The 23,711-nt window shown below is 41.7% G+C and overlaps 1 protein-coding gene across 2 annotated transcripts in view; it reads left to right on the top strand.

The window, feature by feature from the left end:
• Positions 1 to 23,711, top strand: part of FAM168A (family with sequence similarity 168 member A) — a 205,639-nt gene that overhangs the window by 158,827 nt on the left and 23,101 nt on the right. For both annotated transcript variants that reach the window (XM_055423642.2, XM_055423641.2), the window contains exon 3: positions 20,942 to 21,022. In XM_055423642.2, coding sequence (XP_055279617.1) covers positions 20,942 to 21,022 — 81 coding nt within the window. The remainder of the gene's footprint in view (positions 1 to 20,941; positions 21,023 to 23,711) is intronic.

Below are 23,711 nucleotides of genomic sequence, written 5' to 3'. Positions count from 1 at the left end.
CATGGGATCTTCCTAGGAAGATCCTACAAGCCTCTCTGACTAAGCCCATGGGCCACAACTACTGAACCTGATGCCCTACAGCCTGTGCTCCACAACAACTAGAGATGCCACCACAATGAGAAGCCTGCACACTGCAACTGGGCAGTAGCCCCCACCTGAAACTAGAGAAGGCTCAAGCCCAGAAACGAAGACCCATTGCAATAAAAAAAAAAAAAGAGTAGCCAGAAGGGACCCTTAATCAGGTCTGGAGAGACGAAGATTATGGGAGACTTCCTGAAGAAGGGAATAAAGTGAAGGGCAAGGGAAAGACAATCCGAGCGTTGGGGATAGCCTGAATAGTGACAGTTGAATGGAGTATGCTAGAATAGTTGTGTGTTTTTTGTTTGTGAAGTATCAGGCCAAGATTGGCAAAAGAGGAAACAATAGGACATCCAAATGGATAGGAGCCAGAGTTGGAGAGTTTTTATGTCATGCTAAGAAAGTTTGTAACTTAATCCTTAGCAATAAACTTTATCCTTGTTTGGATACTTGTTTGATATCTTTGACCACCAGAGTAGCAATTTTGAAAGGTCTCTCTGGATAAAGATGGATGGATTGGAGAGAGAGAAAATAGAGGTCAGAAGATCAGTTCAGTTCAGTTGCTCAGAGTGTCCGACTCTTTGCGACCCCATGAATTGCAGCACGCCAGGCCTCCCTGTCCATCACCAACTCCTGGAGTTCACGCACACTCATATGCATCGAGTCGGTGATGCCATCCAGCCATCTCATTCTCTGTCGTCCCCTTCTCCTCCTGCCCCCAATCCCTCCCAGCATCAGAGTCTTTTCCAGTGAGTCAACTCGTCACATGAGGTGGCCAAAGTATTGGAGTTTCAGCTTTAGCATCAGTCCTTCCAATGAACACCCAGGACTGATCTCCTTTAGGATGGACTGGTTGGATCTCCTTGCAGTCCAAGGGACTCTCAAGAGTCTTCTCCAGCACCACAGTTCAAAAGCATCAATTCTTCGGCGCTCAGCTTTCTTCACAGTCCAACTCTCACATCCATACATGACCACTGGAAAAACCATAGCCTTGACTAGACAGACCTTTGTTAGCAAAGTAATGTCTCTGCTTTTTAATATGTTGTCTAGGTTGGTCATAACTTTCCTTCCAAGGAGTAAGCGTCTTTTAATTTCCTGGCTGCAATCAGCATCCGCAGTGATTTTGGAGCCCAAAAAAATAAAATCTGACACTGTTTCCACTGTTTCCCCATCTATTTCCCATGAAGTGATGGGGCCAGATGCCGAAGATAAGTTAGGAGGCCCTAAAAATAGTTTGGTCAAGCGATGTGAACAAAGAGTGGTATTTGGGATGAAGAGGAGAGGACATCTTTGAGACAGTTTTAGACAGAACAGTGTCTTAAATTCAACGGTGTAGACATTTAATATGTGTGGAATATAAATTAGTAAGTTAGGACTGGATGTTGGATTTGGGCAATAAGAGAAAGGAGGAATCTGGATTTATCTCTAGCTTCCTCTGACCTAGGTGACAGTTTGCACAGTTATGCCTTTTTCACTGAGTTCTTGGTGGTACTGAGGCTAGTGTGTGTCCTTTAAGATGTTTCTCATATAATTTTCTCATAACACTTGAGGAATCCGCTTTTATACTAGTGCTGGGATTTCTAAATTTAATGCAACTTGGTAATTACATGGCAAGATGGTGCTAGTCCCATTTTACAGATTTGGAAACTGAGGTACAGAGTAGTTAAGTAACTTGCCTGGTATCATTCACCTACACAGAGTTGAGAGATGTTCCTTCCTTTATAGCATGTAAGGCTCTTGAACTTCCCCTTGTGATTGCAACTGATTATAGGCCACAATAAAACAAACCATAAAATTTAGAAGATTAGATTGATCTGGTTACTCAGCTGTTAAGATGAGGCCATGAGTTAATTATAAATCAGTGCAACTTCTAATTCAATCCAACAGACTGTACAGTATCATTTTTCTTATTTAAAGAATGGTCTACTTATGCCTCCTTTGTGTTAAGAGGAAAAAAATTAAAACTCATAGAAAGAGTCCACCATTTCCCTACCATTCTTTCTCTTTATCAGATCTGGTTTCAGTCTTAACTGTCACTAAGATAACCATGAGCAAATTACTTATTTTTACAGAGCCTCAGTTTTCTCACCTCTAAAAATATGGGAGATGTTCATTTAAAAGTTGCTGTTAGTATTATTTTTCAAATGCAGAAAGAGATTCGGGATTTGATAAGGATTATAAGGGCTTTGCCCAGGTCACATAGAAACTTAGTGGCGTCTCTAAACCAGAAATGTGTTGAAATGGAAGCATTTTCTGGGGATCCTTGAGCTGAGACATGGTTCATATTTTAGTTTATTGGAAAACCCAGTCCTGATCCAGAGATAGTACACTGTCTCTTTTTTCTAGACCTCTACACATTATCTTTCAACAAAAATGAGATTATATGCTATGTTCTGTCCTGTAACACCTTAGTTTGTTTAAGGAATTATGAATTGTGTCATTTAGATTTGTTTTAGATAATGCCCTGTTAGTCGACATTGAGGTTGCTTTAACTTTCACTATTAATCAATAGCACAAAACAGAAGTAACAGACTGAAAATAATGGAGAAATAAAAATGCAAAAATGTGGGGACACTGATATTTATACATTTTTAAAGAGACAAAAATGCTTTAAAATGCACAAAAGGTTGTAATACACAATATACACACAACTGCACATACAAAGTTTCTTGTATTCAAAGCATAATAACTTCCTGTATTCAAAGGCATTACTGACTCAGTGGACATGAGTTTGAGCAAGCTTAGGGAGTTGGTGATGAACCAGGAAACATGGCATTCTGTAGTCCATGGGGGTCACAAAGAGTCGGATATGACTGAGCAACTGAACTGAATTGAAAGCATAATGACTGGTTCAATGTTTCTGCAAAAAAAACACACTAAGATGGCTTTTGTCTAGCCTCTGCTTGTCAAATACCGATAGGTCTACTCACCTGGAGCCATGTAATGGAAAGGGAAAAGCAGGAGTGAGGGACATGATTGAAGACCGAGAAGCTTTTCATGAAGTAGTCTTAAAATCTACAGGCAAATGCAACCATTTTCAAAAGGGGTGGGGGACTAACATTTATTAAAGCACTTACCGCTCTGTGCCAAGTATTTATGCTAGGTATTTTGCATGCTACCTCTGTTAATTTTGCATCCACACTTGCCTCCCTTCAGAGCCCCTGTTCTTCCTACTGGATTATGATGGCTACCATAGGAGGTCCAGAACAGGAAACTCCTTCTCCTGGCCGTCAGTAGAAATATTGAGATGGGTGTCTGCAAAGCAAGTTCAGGACTTCCCTGCTTTCTTCCCTAGCCACTCACATGCAGATACAGGAGAAAGAAAAAGAGCCGCTGGTCCCAACATAAAGTGTTGTTGTTCAGTCGCTCAGTTGTGTCCAGCTCTTTGAGACCCCATGGACTACAGCATGTCAGACTTCCCTGTCCTTCACTATCTCCCAGAGTTTGCTCAAACTCATATCCATTGAGTCAGTGATGCCATCTAGTCATTTCATCCTCTGTCACCCCCTTCTCCTCTTGCCCTCAATCTTTCCTATCATCAGGGTCTTTTCCAGTGAGTCAGCTCTTTGCATCAAGTGGCCAGAGTATTGGAGCTTCAGCATCATTCCTTCCAACGAATATTCAGGGTTGATTTCCTTTAGGATTGACTGGTTTGCTCTCTCTCTCAGGAGTCTTCTCCAGCACTACAGTTCGAAAGCATCAGTTCTTTGGCGCTTAGCCTTCTTTATGGTTAGACTCTTACATCTGTATATGACTCAAAAAACATACACCAAACAAATAAATTATTGTCTGTTCTTTTTAAATACAAAAAGAGAGGGTCTGAGAGTTGATTTGCCCAAAGTCACAGAGCTAATAAGTAAAAGAGCTGGGATTTGAATCTAAGTCTACCTGTCAATGAAGCTTCTGCTGTCTCTAAAACACTGTGCAGTTTGTCTCAATTTGACACCTCCTCTAAATGTCCACAACAGTGTTACTTGGTTGAATCAACAGTAGGGGAAGGTACATGGTCTGAACAAAAATAACACTCTACTTAAAAGTCTCTCTTGTTAAACACCCTCAAGAAAGAACCCTCATCATATCAGTTAAAGCTTAGGGAAAAAGATAATTCTTTAAGAATTATATCTGCAGTTATTGAAAGCATGAAGTACTGGCATGAACATGCACAGAAAACTGTACTTCTTTTTGAAATATTAGCTGTTCTCGATTCAGCTGTTACACCTGGCCCATACTGTTCAAAGACTTTTCTTATGAGAGATGGGAAACATACTCTGCCATGTGTATTTTATGAAATAGATCGTGAACTTCCCAGACTGATTAGAGGCCGAGTTCATAGATGTGTTGGAAACTAGGACCAGAAAAAGAATATTTTTAAATGTGTTTCTGTCAGACCAGCATCTGCTTCTGAACAGAAAACTTTCCAAGCATTTGTTAAAATTGTAGATGCTGAAATGAAATATTATACTAGGGTAATGAATGAAGTTTAAGTAGTGATGAAGGAAGTCTAAATAGTATAAAGTAAGCATTTTTCTGTTATTGTTTAAATTATCATTGCCATGGTTTTTTGGCTACTGTTTTTCTGTATTTCACTTGTTGAATTAAAATATTTAAATCCTTTAAAAAAAAAAAAAAGTCTCGTAACTAACTCAGAATTGCAGCAGCCTCTCCAGTCCAGAAGCCAGACTAAATTGGAGGGAAAGGGAGTCAGGTTAATTGCTAAAATTCTTTTTGTCCTTCTTCCCAGTTCTCCTACAGCTCTTTGTATTTTCCTCTTTGATAGCCTTTATTGGAAGATACTGAATACCCAGGTTACTTAAATGTTTGTCTTTCTCATAGAGGAAAAGAGTTCATAGAGGGCAAAGATTCTCTTTTCATTTTGCACTTGTTGTAGTACCTAAAGGGTAATAAGTGTAAAAGTACTTATTTATTTAATTGAGTTGACCAGGGCTTGTTTATTAGCTCACTTTTGAAGGCAATCACTCCAGTATTAACTTTTAATATTTAAACAATTCTAAAAAGGTTGAATTTCTGGCCTTCTAGCCCACAGCTAATTCAAGCACTGGGAAAGGGCTAGCTAAGAAAGTCTAAAAGGATTCAGGCTTCAGGATGATAAAATGAATGTAACAGTGTTAACTACCTGAGCATAAATAAAAACGCATTTAGATCTATGCCCCTAATTTCTTTCATTTTTCAGGAGGAGAAATGTCTTTCCTTTATTCGAAATGGAAATTTCCTCTGTATCCTCCTACTACTTCAGGCTGTCACAGCCACTCTGTTCCTTTACTATCAACATTTTTACTTATTGGAACAGCCTATTGTTCCAATACTGAAGTGGTTTGCCATTCCCTTCTCCAGTGGACCACATTCACGCTAGTAAAGTCATGCTCAAAATTCTCCAAGCCAGGCTTCAGCAATATGTGAACTGTGAACTCCCAGATGTTCAAGCAGGTTTTAGAAAAGGCAGAAGCACCAGAGATCAAATTGCCAACATCTGCTGGATCATGGAGAAAGCAAGAGAGTTCCAGAAAAACATCTATTTGTGCTTCATTGACTATGCCAAAGCCTTTGACTGTGTGGATCACAATAAACTGTGGAAAATTCTGAGAGATGGGAATACCGGAATACCAGACCACCTGACCTGCCTCTTGAGAAACCTGTATGCAGGTCAGGAAGCAACAGTCAGAACTGGACATGGAACATCAGACTGGTTCCAAATAGGAAAAGGAGTACGTCAAGGTTGTATATTGTCACCTTGCTTATTTAACTTATATGCAGAGTACATCATGAGGAACGCTGGGCTGGAAGAAGCACAAGCTGGAATCAGGATTGCTGGAAGAAAAATCAATAACCTCAGATATGCAGATGACACCACCCTTATGGCAGAAAGTGAAGAGGAACTCAAAAGCCTCTTGATGAAAGTGAAAGAGGAGAGTGAAAAGGTTGGCTTGAAGCTCAACATTCAGAAAAGAAAGATCATGGCATCTGGTCCCATCACTTCATGGGAAATAGATGGGGAAACAGTGGAAACAGTATCAGACTTTATTTTTTTGGGCTCCAAAATCACTGCGGATGCTGATTGCAGCCAGGAAATTAAAAGGCGCTTGCTCCTTGGAAGGAAAGTTATGACCAACCTAGATAGTATATTAAAAAGCAGAGATGTTACTTTGCCAACAAAGGTCTGTCTAGTCAAGGCTATGGTTTTTCCCGTGGTCATGTATGGATGTGAGAGTTGGACTGTGAAGAAAGCTGATCGCCGAAGAATTGAGGCTTTTGAACTGTGGTGCTGGAGAAGACTCTTGAGAGTCCCTTGGACTGCAAGGAGATCCAACCAGTCCATTCTAAAGGAGATCAATCCTGGGTGTTCATTGGAAGGACTGATGCTAAAGCTGAAACTCCAGTACTTTGGCCACCTCATGTGACGAGTTGACTTAGTGGAAAAGACTCTGATGCTGGGAAAGGTTGGGGGCGGGAGGAGAAGGGGACGACAGAGAATGAGATGGCTGGATGGCATCACCGACTCGATGGACATGAGTTTGAGTGAACTCCAGGAGTTGGTGATGGACAGGGAGGCCTGGCATGCTGTGATTCATGGGGTCGCAGAGAGTCGGACACGACTGAGCGACTGAACTGAACTGATTGTGATTGTTCCAATAGCTTCACTAAATCTGCTCTGTATCCAGTTATAAAGCAGATATTGTCATAGTGAATTTTTTAAAAGATTCAAGAATTTACTGTCTATAGGAGATAAATTTTTGATTCAAAGATACAAAAAAGTTGAAAGTAAAAGAATGGGAGAAGATGATGTAACAGGAACCATGCGAAAGCTAGGATAGGTATACTATTATCAGACAAAATAGCCTTTAAAATAACAATAACCAAAATGTTACTAGAGTTAATGAAGGACATTTTATAATAATGAAGGAATCATTCATGAAGGTAAAGCAGTTATAAATATGTACTTCATAACAGAGCCTCAAAATACATGAAATGAAAGCTAACAGAAATGAAGGCAAAAGACGGTTCAACAGTAGCAGTTGAAGACTTCAGTACCTCTCTTTCAATAATGGGTTGAACACCTATGCAAAAGATCAACAAAGAAAAAGAAGACTTAAACAGCACTGTACACCAACTACACCTAACATATCTGTAGGACATCCCAATAGCAGGCTTTGACAATCAGAAGAATTTAATTATTTTCTAGTACACATATAACCTTCTCCAGGATAAACTATGTGCTAGGCTGTAAAACAACTCTCATTTAAAAGAGTGAACTCGTACAGATTATGTTCTTCAATCACAGTGGATTGGAATTATAAGTCAATAATAAATTTATAATTTCAGTTCAATTCAGTCGCTCAGTCGTGACCGACTCTTTGCGACCCCATGAATCACAGCACGCCAGGCCTCCCTGTCCATCACCAACTCCCGGAGTTCACTCAAACTCATGTCCACAGAGTCTGTGATGCCATCAAGCCATCTCATTCTCTGTCGTCCCCATCTCCTCCCGCCCCCCATCCTTCCCAGCATCAGAATCTTTTCCGGTGAGTCAACTCGTCACATGAGGTGGCCAAAGTATTGGAGTTTCACCTTTAGCATCAGTCCTTCCAATGAACACCCAGGATCGACTTCCTTTAGAATGGACTGGTTGGATCTCCTTGCAGTCCAAGGGACTCTCAAGAGCCTTCTCCAGCACCACAGTTCAAAAGCATCAATTCTTCAGCGATCAGCTTTCTTCACGGTCCAACTCTCACATCCATACATGACCACTGGAAAAACCATAGCCTTGACTAGACAGACCTTTGTTGGCAAAGTAACATCTCTGCTTTTTAATATACTATCAAGGTTGGTCATAACTTTCCTTCCAAGGAGTAAATGTCTTTTAATTTCCTGGCTGCAATCAGCATCCGCAGTGATTTTGGAGCCCAAAAAAATAAAGTCTGACACTGTTTCCACTGTTTTTCCATCTATTTCCCATGAAGTGATGGGACCAGATGCCATGATCTTTGTTTCCTGAGTGTTGAGCTTCAAGCCAACCTTTTCACTCTCCTCTTTCACTTTCATCAAGAGGCTTTTGAGTTCCTCTTCACTTTCTGCCATAAGGGTGGTGTCATATGCATATCTGAGATTATTGATATTTCTCCCAGCAATCTTGATTCCAGCTTGTGCTTCTTCCAGCCCAGCGTTCCTCATGATGTACTCTGCAGATAAGTTAAATAAGCAAGGTGACAATATACAACCTTGACGTACTCCTTTTCCTATTTGGAACCAGTCTGTTGTTCCATGGCCAGTTCTGTTTCTTCTTGATTGCATACAGGTTTTAGGAGAAATTTTATTATTAGCTTTAATATATCCCATTTTCTTATTCTGTTTTTTGTGATTTTTTTTTCCACTAAAGACTTTATCAAAAAAAAAAAAAGACTTTATCAAGCTAAGCCTGGTCTAGTTTTAGCAGCCTTTCTCTTCTTGGCTAGCCAACGTGGATGACCCACAGGTTGGTGCCACTCACCTGATGGATGAGTTCTCCCTGACGGTGCAGCATAACTGGAGCACAGTTGATTACTGGATAGTCCTCCCTTTCTTGTTACCTCAGGGGAAGTTGCCTTGCCACAACTAAGAACAATGCCTCACTCACACCCTTCTGTCGCCCTGGGGCTCAGCAGTGGGAGACTGGATGGGTGGGCTTTGAATCCATAGTACAGGCAACCTCAGATTCAGGTCAGTGGGCTGGTCTGGAGCCAGCACTGCAGGGCTGCTGCTTCCTTCGTCGACCTACATTCTCAGCAGGATTGCACTCTTAGCAGCCAGGCCTCCAAACTAGTAAGATCAATTAAGATTTAGGCCTTTTTTCCTCCTGGAACTCACAGATTCAAGGGTCCATTTAATTTTTCTTTCCTCCTGCTTTTTAAAGAAAAGAGAGAAAAAGCCCGCAAACTGCACTTAAAATATTTCCCGTCTTTACTTTGTAGCCTGACAACACAAAGCAATAGAAACGATTTTGCTGTCAGGATGAAGTTTTATGAGCTCTGTCTCCTGAATATCTTTGTAGTTTCCCTCTCTTTGTCCCATTGTTACTGTTTTAGCTTTGCCTTTGGGCTGTTGCCACAACTTCCCATCTGGTTCCTCCTCCTCTGATCTCATCAACTCTCAACCCCTTTCTGTATTGCTACTGGAATAGTTTTTATAGAACACAAATCTGAAACTCCCCAGTTTAAAATCCTCCAGTGGATTCTTTTTATAAATTAATTTAATTTTGGCTGTGCTGGGTATTCGTTGCTGTGTTCAGGCTACTCTTCACTGAGGGGCACAGACTTCTCGTGGTGGCTTCTCTTGTTGTGGAGCACAGGCTCTAAGCAGCACAAGATTCAGTGTTTGTGGCATGAAGACTCTACAGCTCGAGCTCAGTAGTTGTGGCACACAGGCTTAGTTGCTCCTCAGCATGTGGAATCTTCCTGGACCAGGGATCAAACCCGTGTCCCCAGCATTCACAGGCAGATTCTTACCCACTATACCACCACCTTCAACAGATTATTTACTGATAAATTCCATGCCTGGCATTCAGATCTCTTTACAACCTACTCACAGTGTATTTTTTAATCTTCATTTCCTGATACTCTTACCCACACTCTATAAACCCAATCATACTGAACTGTTTGCCATTTGCCTGATATGGCATACATTTTCATGCCTTCCTGCATGAAATTAATATATATTTCTTTATCCCTACCCCACACACCTCTGACAGGCTCATCTTATTCATTGTTCAAGGCCAACTAAAATGTTTCTTCTGAAAAGCTATTTCCAGCCATCCCAGACCTGTTCTTCACTTCCTCCTCAGCATTTCAATAACACGCCAACCTTCTCTGGTTTTATATCATATATGTTGCCTATAATAGATTAATATAAATTACCTATATTATGTCCCTGTTGAACTGTAAGCTCTATGTAGAGAACCTTGCACCATGTTTAACACAGTAAGCATTTGCTCGATACTAACAGTGCTGATGGATAATGATGAAGAAATATGGATTAAGTCACTTTAGGCCCTCACTGACCACTTATTACCAGTCTTATTATGTCAATTCAGTTTTTTTTTTAAGGGAAAAAAAGAGTGAGCAAGGCAGGAAGAAGATGAAATTATTTTAAGGTAAGGTGATTTATAAATTGGGAAGTCTGGCCAAAGATGGGTGGTCAGGATGGGGAAGAGTTGAAAGAACTGAGTCTGGATTTGAACAAGAAAAAATTCAGGAAGAATGACTGATATCATATCTGTGGATTGTTGTGCTGGAGCAGGGGAAACAGACATATTCTGTGATGGTGGAACTAGGACCTGTAGTTTGGAAGCTGTTCAGGGTTAGATTCCTTCCAAAGTTGATTTTTAGTGCAAAGTAATTTCTTAGCCTCCAGAGCTCTTCAGAAGAAACTTTGACTGAGGTTGTTCTGAAGAGGTTCTGAATACATGGGCTGTGTGACCAGCCATGCAGGCCACTATTGAAGATATTCCAGTGCTGGATGGCAAATTGGACTCAATCACCTCTACTGTCTCTTCTAACTGTAATTCAGTGCTTGTGTGATGCTTTTCAGTAATGTGAGCATGGTCTATATTAGGACACCGAGTGGGAACAGAATAGCTTTTTTTTTAAAAAAAAAAAAAAAAACACCAACCTGAACCATCTTTGATCAGAGCAATTCTCCTGAGTAGTTTCCTGTTTTCTCAGGTTTCAAATCTGAAATAAAAATGTTGACGAAGAAAATAGCAGCCAAATCCAGAGGTTTATGCAAAGCCGACTCATGTTTTGAGGGAGGTTGGTAGAGTGGAATTTCTATCATTCAGCCAGCCCAGTTGTGTAGCCACTCTCTTTTTACTAGTTGTGTAAGATAAATCTAAGCTTCAATATCCTCATCTATAAAATGAGACTAATAATATATTTCATAAAGTTAGGGTAAAAATTAAATCAGATAAAGAAGTGCCTGTTACAGTGCTCAGAACATATTACAGATTCAAAATATATCTTTCCTTTTGCCCTCTTCTTTCTCATTTTGAGAGAATTAAAGTGTTTGAAGTTTTTGTTTGTTTTTATTGTTTGGTGGTTTTGCTTATTTAGTTTTTTGGTTACCCCTGGGGTTGGAGGGACAGTTTTTTAATTTTATTTGTGAGCTTCAGACCTGGAGTGTCTTCATTGCATAAATGTCCCCCCTGCTCACAGCAACAAAATCCTCTTTGTCTTCCTGACCCAAGGTGTTAGTCTTCTACTAGCTTTTGAATACACTGCTATTTTTACGTCCTAAAGATCAAGTCATTTCAGAAATAATTTCTCTTGAAAGTAATTTCTAATTTCCATATTAATCAAAAAATTGCTTTATATTTCTTCAGTCCTAATCCTAGTAACAGTAAAAGGGATTAGATTGTATTAACATCTATAAAACAGTTAAAATGTACACTTCAGAATCCCAGGCAACTTGATCACTACTGAAGCCTTTGAGGTACAAGGGAGAAAAACTTATTTGTCGCCATTTATTCTCGTCACTCTTGACCTTCAAAAAATATGAATACAGGAGGGGCATACTTGTTTCCAAGGAGCAAGTACGAGTTATTTGGTAGGTGTGGAAAAAGCCAGTTCCCACCACTGATTTGGGCTTCTCTTGTGGCTCAACTGCTAAAGAATCCTCCTGTAATGCGGGAGGCCTGGGTTCAATCCCTGGGTTGGGAAGATCCCCTGGAGAAGGGAAAGGCTACCCACTCTAGTATTCTGGCCTGGAGAATTCCATGGACTGTATAGTCCATGGGGTTGCAAAGAGTTGGACATGACTGAGCAACTTCACTTACTCACCACTGATTTACTAAATAATCTTAGCCAAAAAATCACTTTACCTCTGTGAGCCTTGATTTCCTTATCTACAACATGGGGGAGATAAAGTTAGTGTTGTTTTGAGACTTGAGTGACATAGTATGTGTTAAAATATCTTTTGTCTGAGTAGTGAATGAAACATCCATGTTGTATCACCGTGCACTTCAGCAGATCCAGGCAGTCTTGGGGAACTGGGACTTGGAATGCACTCTGCTCACTTGGGTGGGGCAGAGCCTGTCCAGAGTCTTGGGAGTGTGCTGAGAAGACTTCAGTTCAGTTCAGTTCAGTCGCTCAGTCGTGTCCGACTCTCCGCGACCCCATGAATCACAGCACGCCAGGCCTCCCTGTCCATCACCAACTCCCGGAGTTCACTCAAACTCATGTCCATCGAGTCGGTGATGCCATCCAGCCATCTCATTCTCTGTCGTCCCCTTCTCCTCCCGCCCCCAACCTTTCCCAGCATCAGAGTCTTTTCCAGTGAGTCAACTCGTCGCATGAGGTGGCCAAAGTACTGGAGTTTCAGCTTTAGCATCAGTCCCTCCAATGAACATCCAGGATTGATCTCCTTTAGAATGGACTGGTTGGATCTCCTTGCAGTATAAGGGACTCTCAAGAGTCTTCTCCAACACCACAGTTCAAAAGCATCAATTCTTCGGCGATCAGCTTTCTTCACAGTCCAACTCTCACATCCATACATGACCACGGGAAAAACCATTGCCTTGACTAGACAGACCTTGGTTGGCAAAGTAATGTCTCTGCTTTTTAATATACTATCAAGGTTGGTCATAACTTTCCTTCCAAGGAGCAAGCGTCTTTTAATTTCATGGCTACAATCAGCATCTGCAGTGATTTTGGAGCCCAAAAAAATAAAGTCTGACACTGTTTCCACTGTTTTTCCATCCATTTCCCATGAAGTGATGGGACCAGATGCCATGATCTTTGTTTTCTGAATGTTGAGCTTCAAGCCAACCTTTTCACTCTCCTCTTTCACTTTCATCAAGAGGCTTTTGAGTTCCTCTTCACTTTCTGCCATAAGGGTGGTGTCATCTGCATATCTGAGGTTATTGATATTTCTCCCAGCAATCTTGATTCCAGCTTGTGCTTCTTCCAGCCCAGCGTTCCTCATGATGTACTCTGCAGATAAGTTAAATAAGCAAGGTGACAATATACAACCTTGACGTACACCTTTTCCTATTTGGAACCAGTTTGTTGTTCCATGTCCAGTTCTAACTGTTGCTTCCTGACCTGCATATAGGTTTCTCAAGAGGCAGGTCAGGTGGTCTGGGATTCCCATCTCTTTCAGAATGTTCCACAGTTTACTGTGATCCATCCACACAGTCAAAGGCTTTGGCATAGTCAATGAAGCAGAAATAGATGTTTTTCTGGAACTCTCTTGCTTTCTCCATAATCCAGCGGATGTTGGCAATTTGATCTCTGGTGCTTCTGCCTTTTCTAAAACCTGCTTGAACATCTGGTAGTTCACGGTTTACATACTGCTGAAGCCAGCAGGGAATAATTGCAACCTAGCAGCAGCAACAAGTGTTACTATGTCCTGAAGCTTACATTCTAGTGACAGAAGATGGGCAGTCTCCTGAAAGTAGGTAGACCTATAGTATGTCAGGTTGTTAACCTCTGTGAAGGAAAACAAAGCAGGGTAAAAAGCACAGAGAGTAATGAAAGTTGAAGGTACTGTTTTAGAAAGAATGTATGATGACCTTTGAACAGAATTCCAGAAAGGAGGAAAGGGGAAGGGTGAAGGTTCTGAGATGGGGAAATGGTTGACACATTTAAAGAACAGAGCAGAGGCCATTGTGACTGGAGTAGGTTAACATGGAGGCAAGTAGTAGAGCTTTCCTGAAAGCTCAGCTGGTAAGGAATCCCTGCAATGCAGGAGATCCCAGTTTGATTCCTGGGTTGGGAAGATCTGCTGGAGAAGGGATAGGCTACTCACTCCAGTATTCTTGGGCTTCCCTGGTGGCTCAGCTGGTAAAGAATCTGTCTGCAATGTGGGAGACCTGGATTTGACCCCTGGGTTGGGAAGATCCCCTGGAGAAGGGAATGGCTACCCACTCCAGTATTTTGGCCTAGAGGTTGCAAAGAGTCAGACATGACTGAGCGACTTTCCCTTTCACTTTCAATTGGTAGAGGAAGTTAAGAGGTAACCGAAGTCCAGGTGGGTCACTGAAAGGATTTCTCTGTGGTTGTCATGGGAAGCTATGTGGGGTTTAAAGAGAGGAGTAGTTGTGATCTGATTTAAGGTTTTAAAGGGTTGTTCTGGCTGCTGTGGGAAATAGACTGCATGGCAGCAAAGAAGCAGAGAGACCAGTTAAGCAGCTATTTCAGTAATCTAGGTGAGAAATAATGATGACTTGGACTAGAATGGAAAGTACATAAGTAACGAGATATGGTCAGATTTTGAATATTTTCTGAAGGTGGAACTGAAAAGGAGTTGTTGATGAATTAGATGTGAATAGTAGAAAAAAGTAGAGTCAAAGATGGCTGTAAGATTTTTGGCCTGAGGGACTAGAAGAATGAATTGTCATTTACTGGTGTGGAGAAAAAGCTTGGAGAACCAATTTGGAAGGTAGAAAGTAAATATTTAGAAGATAGAAAGTATTTAATTTTGAATCATAATTTAAAATAATAATTCCTAAGTTTTTGAACTCTTAACTGTTTGCCTGGCTCTTAGCACTTTGAGATCTTACTAATTTAATACTTATACCAACCTATTAGGTAAATAATATTATTATTGTCATTTTATACATAGGAAAACTAAAGCACAACAATGGCCCAAGGTCACACAAATAATTAGTGATGTTCCTGAAATTCAAACCTAAGCTTAGATGTAGCTCCAGAGACCATACTCTTAGCCACTCTGCCATGTAAACTTGATGTCTAGCAAACATCCAAGTGGAGATGTTGAGTAAGCAGTTAGATACTATATGAGTCGGGCGTTCAGGAGAGAAGATACGTTAGGGCCAATGACCGTAAAGGGAGATATAGTCACAAGAAGAAAAAATGATGAGATCAAGCTCTAAAAGGCAACCTAGCTTTCAGGTGTGGTTAACCCATCAGTCCTGCTTCTTAGAGCCAGGGAGGGAACAAGCCAAGCTTCTTATGGATGTCCCCCAAATGCTACCCTTCATCCTTCTGCCTGGAATGTTCTTCCTCCCCTTTTTTGTGTTTATATCCAGGGACACCTAGTACCCAGTATAATCCCTGGCAGACAATAGGTACTAAATAAATGTTGGTTGTTGAAAGCCCCTTCTCTGCTCACTTGACAGCCTTGTCAGGCGCTTTTTGGATTGCATTCCAACTGTCCACTTATCTGTTTTTCTCCTTCATTACTTGGTGAGCTTTTCAAGGCCAGGGATCCTCTTGGATTTGTTTTGTTTTTAAACCTTTCATAGCTCCAAAATACAACTCCCGAATAATCTCTTTATTGAGCACCTATTCTCTGCCTTCGGGCTTCCCAGATGGCTCAGTTCAGTTTGGTTGCTCAGTTGTGTCCAACTCTTTGTGACCCCACGGACTACAGCACGCCAGACTTCCCTGTCCATCACCAACTCCCAGAGCTTGCTCAAACTCATATCCATCAAGTCAGTGATGCCATCCAACCATCTCATCCTCTGTTATCCCCTTCTCCTCCTTCCTTCAATCTTTCCCAGCATCAGGGTCTTCAGGACTGATTTCCTTTAGGATGGACTGGTTGGATCTCCTTGTAGTCCAAGGGACTCTCAAGAGTCTTCTCCAACACTACAGTTCAAAATCATTAATTCTTCAGTGCTCAGCTTTCTTTATAGTCCAACTCTCACATCCATACATGACTACTGGAAAAACCATTAGCTTTGACTAGACAGACCCTTGTTGGCAAAGTAATGTATCTGCTTTCTAATATGTTGCCTAGGTTGGTCATAGCTTTTCTTCCAAGGAGCAAGTGTCTTTTAATTTCATGGCTGCAGTCACCATCTGCAGTGACTTTGGAACCCCCCAAAATAAAGTCTGTCACTGTTTCTATTGTTTCCCCATCTATTTGCCATGAAGTGATGGGACTGGATGTCCATCCAGTGGTGGGTCATGGCATCTGGTCCCCAGTGGCTCAGTAGTGAAGAATCCGCTGAGTCAAGAGACACAGGTTTGATCCCTGGGTTGGAAAGATGCCCTGGAGAAGGAAATGGCAACACACTCCAGTATTCTTGCCTGGAGGAGTTTGATAGGCTACAATCCATGGAGTCTCAATGGTTGGACATGACTTAACAGCTGAAGCACAACAAATTCTCGGCCTTATCTGTGCTAGGCGCCAGAAATCCCAACAGCATCAAAAGAGGCAGTAGGATAAGTAATACGAGTTAGGGACAAGGAAGCAAAATGAGCAAAACAAAACCAGGAACATTGTTGGGAGGAAGCCCAGCTTACCTATGATACTCTTTCTGGACAGAGGAAGTTGATGATGGGGAAGGGATATTCTCTACTGGCCACACAGACTATTCATCCCAGCCTGTGTTTGAAGAAAGTGGGGAAAACCACTAGACCATTCAGATATGACCTAAGTCAAATCCCTTATGACTATGCAGTGGAAGTGAGAAATAGATTTAAGGGACTACATTTGATAGAGTGCCTGATGAACTATGGATGGAGGTTCGTGACATTGTACAGGAGACAGGAATCAAGACAATCCTCAAGAAAAAGAAATGCAAAAAAGCAAAATGGCTAGCTGAGGAGGCCTTTCAAATAGCTGTGAAAAGAAGAGAAGCAAAAAGCAGAGGAGAAAAGAAAAGATATACCCATTTGAATGCAGAGTTCCAAAGAATAGCAAGGCGAGATAAGAAAGCCTTCCTCAGCAATCAGTGCAAAAAAAATAGAGGAAAACAATAGAATGGGAAAGACTAGAGATCTCTTTAAGAAAATTAGACACACCAAGGGAACATTTCATTCAAAGATAGACTCAATAAAGGACAGAAATGGTATGGACCTAACAGAAGCAGAAGATATTAAGAGGTGGCAAGAATACACAGAAGAACTGTACAAAAAAGATCTTCATGACCCAGATAATCATGATGGTGTGAGCACTCACACTCACCTAGAGCCAGACATCCTGGAATGTGAAGTCAAGTGGGCCTTAGGAAGCATCACTGTGAACAAAGCTAATGGAGGTGATGGAATTCCAGTTGAGCTATTTCAAATCCTGAAAGATGATGCTGTGAAAGTGCTGTACTCAATATGCCAGCAAATTTGGAAAACTCAGCAGTGGCCACAGGACTGGAAAAGGTCAGTTTTCATTCCAATCCTAAAGAAATGCAATGCCAAAGAATGTTCAAACTACCGCACAATTGCACTCATCTCACTCCCTAGTAAAGTAATGCTCAAAATTCTCCAAGCCAGGCTTTAGCAATACGTGAACCGTGAACTTCCAGATGTTCAAGCTGGTTTTAGAAAAGGCAGGGGAACCAGAGATCAAATTGCCAACATCTGCTGAAGAATTGATGCTTTTGAACTGTGGTTGGAGAAGACTCTTGAGAGTCCCTTGGACTGTAAGGAGATCCAACCAGTCCATCCTAAAGGAGATCAGTCCTGGGTGTTCATTGGAAGGACTGATATTGAAGCTGAAACTCCAGTACTTTGGCCAACTGATACGAAGAGCTGACTCATTTGAAAAGACCCTGATGCCGGGAAAGACTGAGGGCAGGAGGAGAAGGGGTCGACAGAGGATAAGATGATTGGATGGCATCACCGACTCAATGGACATGGGTTTGGGTGGACTCCAGGAGTTGATGATGGACAGGGAGGCCTGAGGTGCTGCAGTTCACGGGGTCACAAAGAGTCGGACATGACTGAGTGACTGAAGTGAACTGAGCCTGTGTTTGAGAAGCTTGGATGCTTGCTGTCGGGGCTGAGGGGAGGAGGTGGTGGTTTGCTCAAGGAGTAGGAAAGAGGACCTGATTAAGCGCTATTGTATACAGGCAAAGGAGATATAGCTATACCTTCAGGAAACTTACAGGTTGAGGAAAGGGGGAAGGACAGGGAATGTAAAGAAACCATTGAAGTACACTGTGATAAGTTCTATAAATGAGGATGCATGTGTCTTCAAATTTGTTCTGTTCTACAGGGTAGAAGATACAGATAGAGTTCAGTGAAGTATGAGAAGCCACCTTCAGACAATCAGAGCAGTCTCACAGTGGAAGAGGGTGCTGAGTCTCAGGAAAGGAAAGAGTTTGTGGTCAGTAGAGATGTAAGGGCAGGGATGAATGATGCTATGAATGTGTTGTAGAGGAGCCTTAGCCTCAAATGTGAGGGTGGACCAATGGCCTTGAAGTTACTTCTAATCTCTGCAAATCTGTGACCCTAAGTCCCTGCCTTTCTCTCAGCCTCAGAATGTCACCTATAAAATGAAGGTCTTTCTAATGCTGCCATTCTTTGATACCTGCCAAATTCAAGTGAAAAAAAATTCTTAGAAACACTGAAGGAAGATCCTATAATTGCCCCTAAAAGTAAAAGAATCTGAAATGATGTAATAGGGGTGGGATTACTCTTGGCTATGCCATCTCTCACGTGAAGCTGATCATTTTGTTTTCCAGATTAAACCCTTGACTTTAGCAGACCTCCATATTGCTAATTTGGAGAAGGCAGTGGCACCCCACTCCAGTACTCTTGCCTGGAAAATCCCATGGACAGAGGAGCCTGGTGGGCTGCAGTCTATGGGGTCACTAAGAGTAGGATGCGACTGAGCAACTTCACTTTCACTTTTCACTTTCATGCATTGGAGAAGGAAATGGCAACCCACTCCCGTGTTCTTGCCTGGAGAATCCCAGGGATGGGGGAGCCTGGTGGACTGCCGTCTATGGGGTTGTGCAGAGTTGGACATGACTGAAGCAACTTAGCAGCAGCATATTGCTAATTAAGTGACAACAAGTTGGCTGCCTTGGCTCTGAAGTCAGAAAATGATTGGGGAATAGAGAGATGAATTTTATTTGGAGTTGGAAAGGATTTAGGGAAAGGCATATTAACAAAGATACATTATTAAAGCTCAGTATTTACAAATCCCAAAGAAGCTTTTAGGGATTTAGGGATTTAATTCTTGACTTTTAAAATCAGCTTTCCATTGTCAGTCAAAATACCAATGAGCATTAAAAAAAAGACTGTAGCAAGCAGTGAGACAGGCACTTACACACTGCTAGTGCAAGTACAAATTGATAGCCTTTCTAGAAAGCAATGTAGCAAAGTATGTGAAGTCTCTTAGAGTGTGACTTCTCATAATTTCTGCTGCTTTTTCCCTGATCTGAGCCCCGTCATCCACACAAGGAGTTTACAGTAGCTCCTAACTGGTCTCTAGGCTTCTCTATTCTTCCCCCATTATGGTCTGTTTTCCACACAGCAGAGTGACATTTTTCAAACCTAAGTCAGATTATGTTATTATTCTGCTCAAGACTCTGTCATGGCTTCTCATTTCACTCAGAGTAGAAGTTGAAGTCCTTACAGTGCCCATAAGGCCCCTATGTGAACTGCCCAGCCTTTTATCTGACTCATCTACTGCCTCTTCCCTCCTCGTTTGTTCCACTTCAGTTGCACTGGCCTCTTCACTGTTCCTCAGACATGTCCCGTATCATATGCCCCCAACTTAGGGCCATTGCACTGAGTATTTCCTTCATCTGAAATGTTCTTCCTTCAGCCATTTACTTGGTTAACTATTTCCTTCATGTCTTTCTGGAAATCTTACTTTCTCTGTGGCATTATTCACAATATCCAAGTGTCCACCAACAAATGAATAGAAAAACAAATACATATGGTGGAATATTACTTATCAATGAAAAGGATTGAAGTTCTAACACATACTAAAATATGGATGAGCTTAATTCTGTTAAGGCAGACACAAAAGGATAAATAGTATGTGATTCCCTGTATATAACATATCTTGAATAGGCAATTTTTAAGAGACAGAAAGTAGATTAAAGGTTAATACAGGTTATGGGAAGAGGGAATGGAGTATTATTGCTTAATAGGTAGAGTTCAATGGCAGCAGTGAACTTGGAGAAGGCAATGGCAACCCACTCCAGTACTCTTGCCTGGAAAATCCATGGATGGAGGAGCCTGGTAGGCTGCAGTCCATGGGGTCACGAAGAGTTGACTTCACTTTCACTTTTCACTTTCATGCATTGGAGAAGGAAATGGCAACCCACTCCAGTGTTCTTGCCTGGAGAATCCCAGGGACGGGGGAGCCTGGTGGGCTGCCGTCTGTGGGGTCGCAGAGTCGGACACGACTGAAGCAACTTAGCAGAGTTCTGTTTGGAGTAGTTAAAAAGTTTTAGAAATACATAGGATGGTTGTACAACATTGTGAATGTAATGAATGCCACTGAATTATACACTTAAATGGTTCAAATCACAAGTTTTGTTACATATATTTTGTCACAATGGAAAAAAATTTTAATCCCTATATATACTATGAGCGGTGGACTGGATCAGGCCTGTGTGGGCTCTCTAGGGTCACTTGTGAGCATCTCTCAACTATTCAGTTGCTGGCTTGAAACTAGCCATGGTGGGAGTATTTACAGCATGGAACTCAGCAAGTGCTACAAAATAGGGCTTCACTGCAGTTTCCTTGGGCCAGTTGTTAAATATTTACCAGCACACCACTGAATATATGTGTATTAAAAATGCATAGAAAACTCTCCAAAGACTTAAATGCCAAACTGTTACTGTCTCTGCGGAGGAGAGTAGTATTGTGGCAGGAATGTGAAAGCAGAGCTTCACCTTTTACCATGTATACTTATATAGTGTTTCAGTGGTTTGTTTTTTTTCTTACAGTGAGCATATAGACATATATATCATATACTGCTTTTTAAAAATAGAAAAATATGTATATATTTTCTATTTTTCTCAGAAGGCTGAAACCAGTCACATATATGGTCTGAAATAGCTCATGAAGAGGCTGAAGGCCAAGCCTGGGACTTGGATTCCATTTCCTCAGAAATCTTTCTTCTTGCCCAACTAAACAGGGTTTGTTTTTTTTCTGTCTTTTCACAGGTTACCCCACAGCCTATCCAGCTGCGGCCCCTGCCTACAACCCCAGCCTGTACCCCACCAATAGCCCCAGTTATGCTCCAGGTAAGGAGAAAGTGGAGACAGTAGTGATGAATGGGATGGGAGGTGAGGCTCTACTTGGGAAAAAATAAACTCAAAACACCTGCTGGCCTTTCCATGTCCTTAATTGCTCTGGGCTCAGCTTGTCCATGATTGATTGTCCAGGGAGTCCCCTCTGGCAACTGGGGCAGTTCAGCCTCCAGGTTGGGGTGGGAACAGAGTTTCCTCTATTCTCTTTGTAACTTACAGTGACTTATCTCTCTTCTGCTAGAATATCTGAGATGTGTATCCTCCTCACAGAACCTTTTCTGCTCTTCTAATGTCCACACCCAGTGTTTGTTGACATACACACACTCACATACACCGAACACCCACTTACACAGTAGACTTCCTGGATGTGGACCTGGAAGAGAGTGAGAGACTTGCCACCAGACATAAAGAGCTGGTTTTCAAGCTGAAGCAAAGAACTTGTTTTTCAATAATAACAAAGGGCCAACACTCCTTGGTTAGAAGTTGAAACAGATTTGAAAGTATTGAAAAAGTTTGTTTCAGTTTGGGAGCAATGCAGAGGTCTTACCACTGATGTTAACCCCCATTTCCCCGCCACGCCCCCCCTGCAAAAGCCACTCTCAGCTGGTGCTTTAACACTCAAGGGGCAGGAGAAAGAGTGTGGGCTCTGCAGTTTGTAAGTCTTGGGTTTCTGTTCCGTTCTGTCGCTCAGTCGTGTCCGACTCTTTGCGACCCCATGGACTGTAACCTACGAGGCTTCTCCGTCCATGGGATTCTCCAGGCAAGAATACTGGAGTGGGTTACCGTTTCCTTCTCCAGGGGATCTTCCCGACCCAGGGATCGAACCCGGGTCTCCCGCATTGGAGGCAGACGCTTTAACCTCTGAGTCTTGGGTTTAAATCCTGATTATTCAACTCACTTGTTGCGAGGCCTTAGACAAGTTACCTCACCTCTGAGAAATGTGCTACCTACCTCACTGTTGTAGATGGTTTTGTGTAAATTCCTCTTCATTTATTCAGCAAGTATTTGCTAAATGCCCTCCACACTAGAACAGAATAAAAGGAAGGATATTATCTTTACCTAAAGTAGCTTACAGTTGATTTAGGAGCTGACATGTAAACAAATTCCTGACTGTATGGTGTGATGAATATTGTAAAAGGAATACATACAAGAGGAGAGGAAGCAAAGGAGGGAACAACCTCTGCTTGGGGTTCAGGGGAAGGCTTCACAGAGGACTTAGCAATGGATACTTGAGAGAGAAGTAAGAAGCATTCTTTTTTGTTTGGTTGGTGGAGGGGTTTTTTTGGTTGTTAAGAGGTATTCTTTTTTGTATTTGTTTTGGTTGGTTGGGTTTTGTTGTTATTGTTGAGAGGCATTTTTTTTAAACATTCAAAGGAAAAGTTGGGCATTCTAGGTGGAGTAGAGCCTGGGCAAAAGCACGGAGATGGGAGGAATGACACTGAAGAACATCAAAGTAGTGAGAATGATTGAAGCATAGGCTCTTGGGCAGGGCAGTCCAGAATCTGGATTACAGATGTTCGAGGGCCAGATTTGGAAAGTCCTTGAATGTCATGATAGTACCCTCATTTTCATGTTTAGTAATTATTATTCCAAAGTGAGAAAGCTTGAAAAGGCCTTAGAGAGCCTCCAGTTCAGTCCCTTCTCTTGACAATGGAAATGGAGAGAAAAGCAGTGTTTTATCCAACTTACCCAGTGAATCAGCAGTAACATATGGACTAGAAAGATCTAAGGGTTCTTAGTCTCATGCTTTTCTGTGCCAATCCAGTACTCATCCCACAGTCGTTCCCTTTCTTCCAGGATGTTTAAATGAGACAAACATGGGCTGTGTCAGAAGACCTAGATTTGTGTTCTGACTCTGTCACTTCCTAGGTTAGCAATCGTAAAGTCTCCTGACCTCTGAGCCTCAATTGCCCCTCCTAAAGTAGGGATGGGGCTTCCCTGGTGGCTCAGAGGTTAAAGCATCTGCCTGCAATGCAGGAGACCTGAATTCGACCCCTGGGTTGGGAAGATCCCCTGGAAAAGGAAATGGCAACCCACTCCAGTATTCTTGCCTGGAGAATCCCATGGACAGAGGAGCCTGGTGGGCTACAGTCCATGGGGTCGCAAAGAGTCAGACATGACTGAGTGACTTCACTTTCACTTTCAAAGTAGGGATAGTGTCATGATCATATTATACTCACATGCATGTGCATATCATGAGCCCTGCTCTTTTTTTTGGCAGATAAGAACTATTTTATGCAAATAAGTGATGTTAATCCCTAAAGTGTTTACATAGGTACATTATTCCACTTGCCCTTGCTATGCCAAGGGCACTCTGGAAGACTATAGATGATTCAGATTTGTGAAACCGCAGTCATTGCCCTCAAAAAGCTTGTGAGGGGAACAGTCACACACAGGCTAAAAGAAAACAATCTATAATGATATCTCACCACTGGTATTTTATTCTATACTCACTTTAATCAATAAGGTATATATTTCCCCAAAAACATACACTAGGAGGCAGAAGCAATGAAAACTAAAGAAATTCTCTCTTATAAAAGACTTAATCAAATTTGATAAGTTCTATCTTACTTTAAAACTATGGTGGTTTTGATACTAATCTTACAGTATAAAAATGATTTCAATGCTATGAAATCTGTGAATTGTCTTGGTAAACTACCCAGTCTAAAACACAATGAGATGA

This window comes from Moschus berezovskii, chromosome 14 (assembly GCF_049115385.1).
Source record: "Moschus berezovskii isolate FMDL1 chromosome 14, NW_MosBer_1.0, whole genome shotgun sequence".
NCBI lineage: Eukaryota > Metazoa > Chordata > Mammalia > Artiodactyla > Moschidae > Moschus > Moschus berezovskii.
Note: the sequence above shows the minus strand (reverse complement) of the source record. Positions and strands in the feature narration are given on the sequence as shown.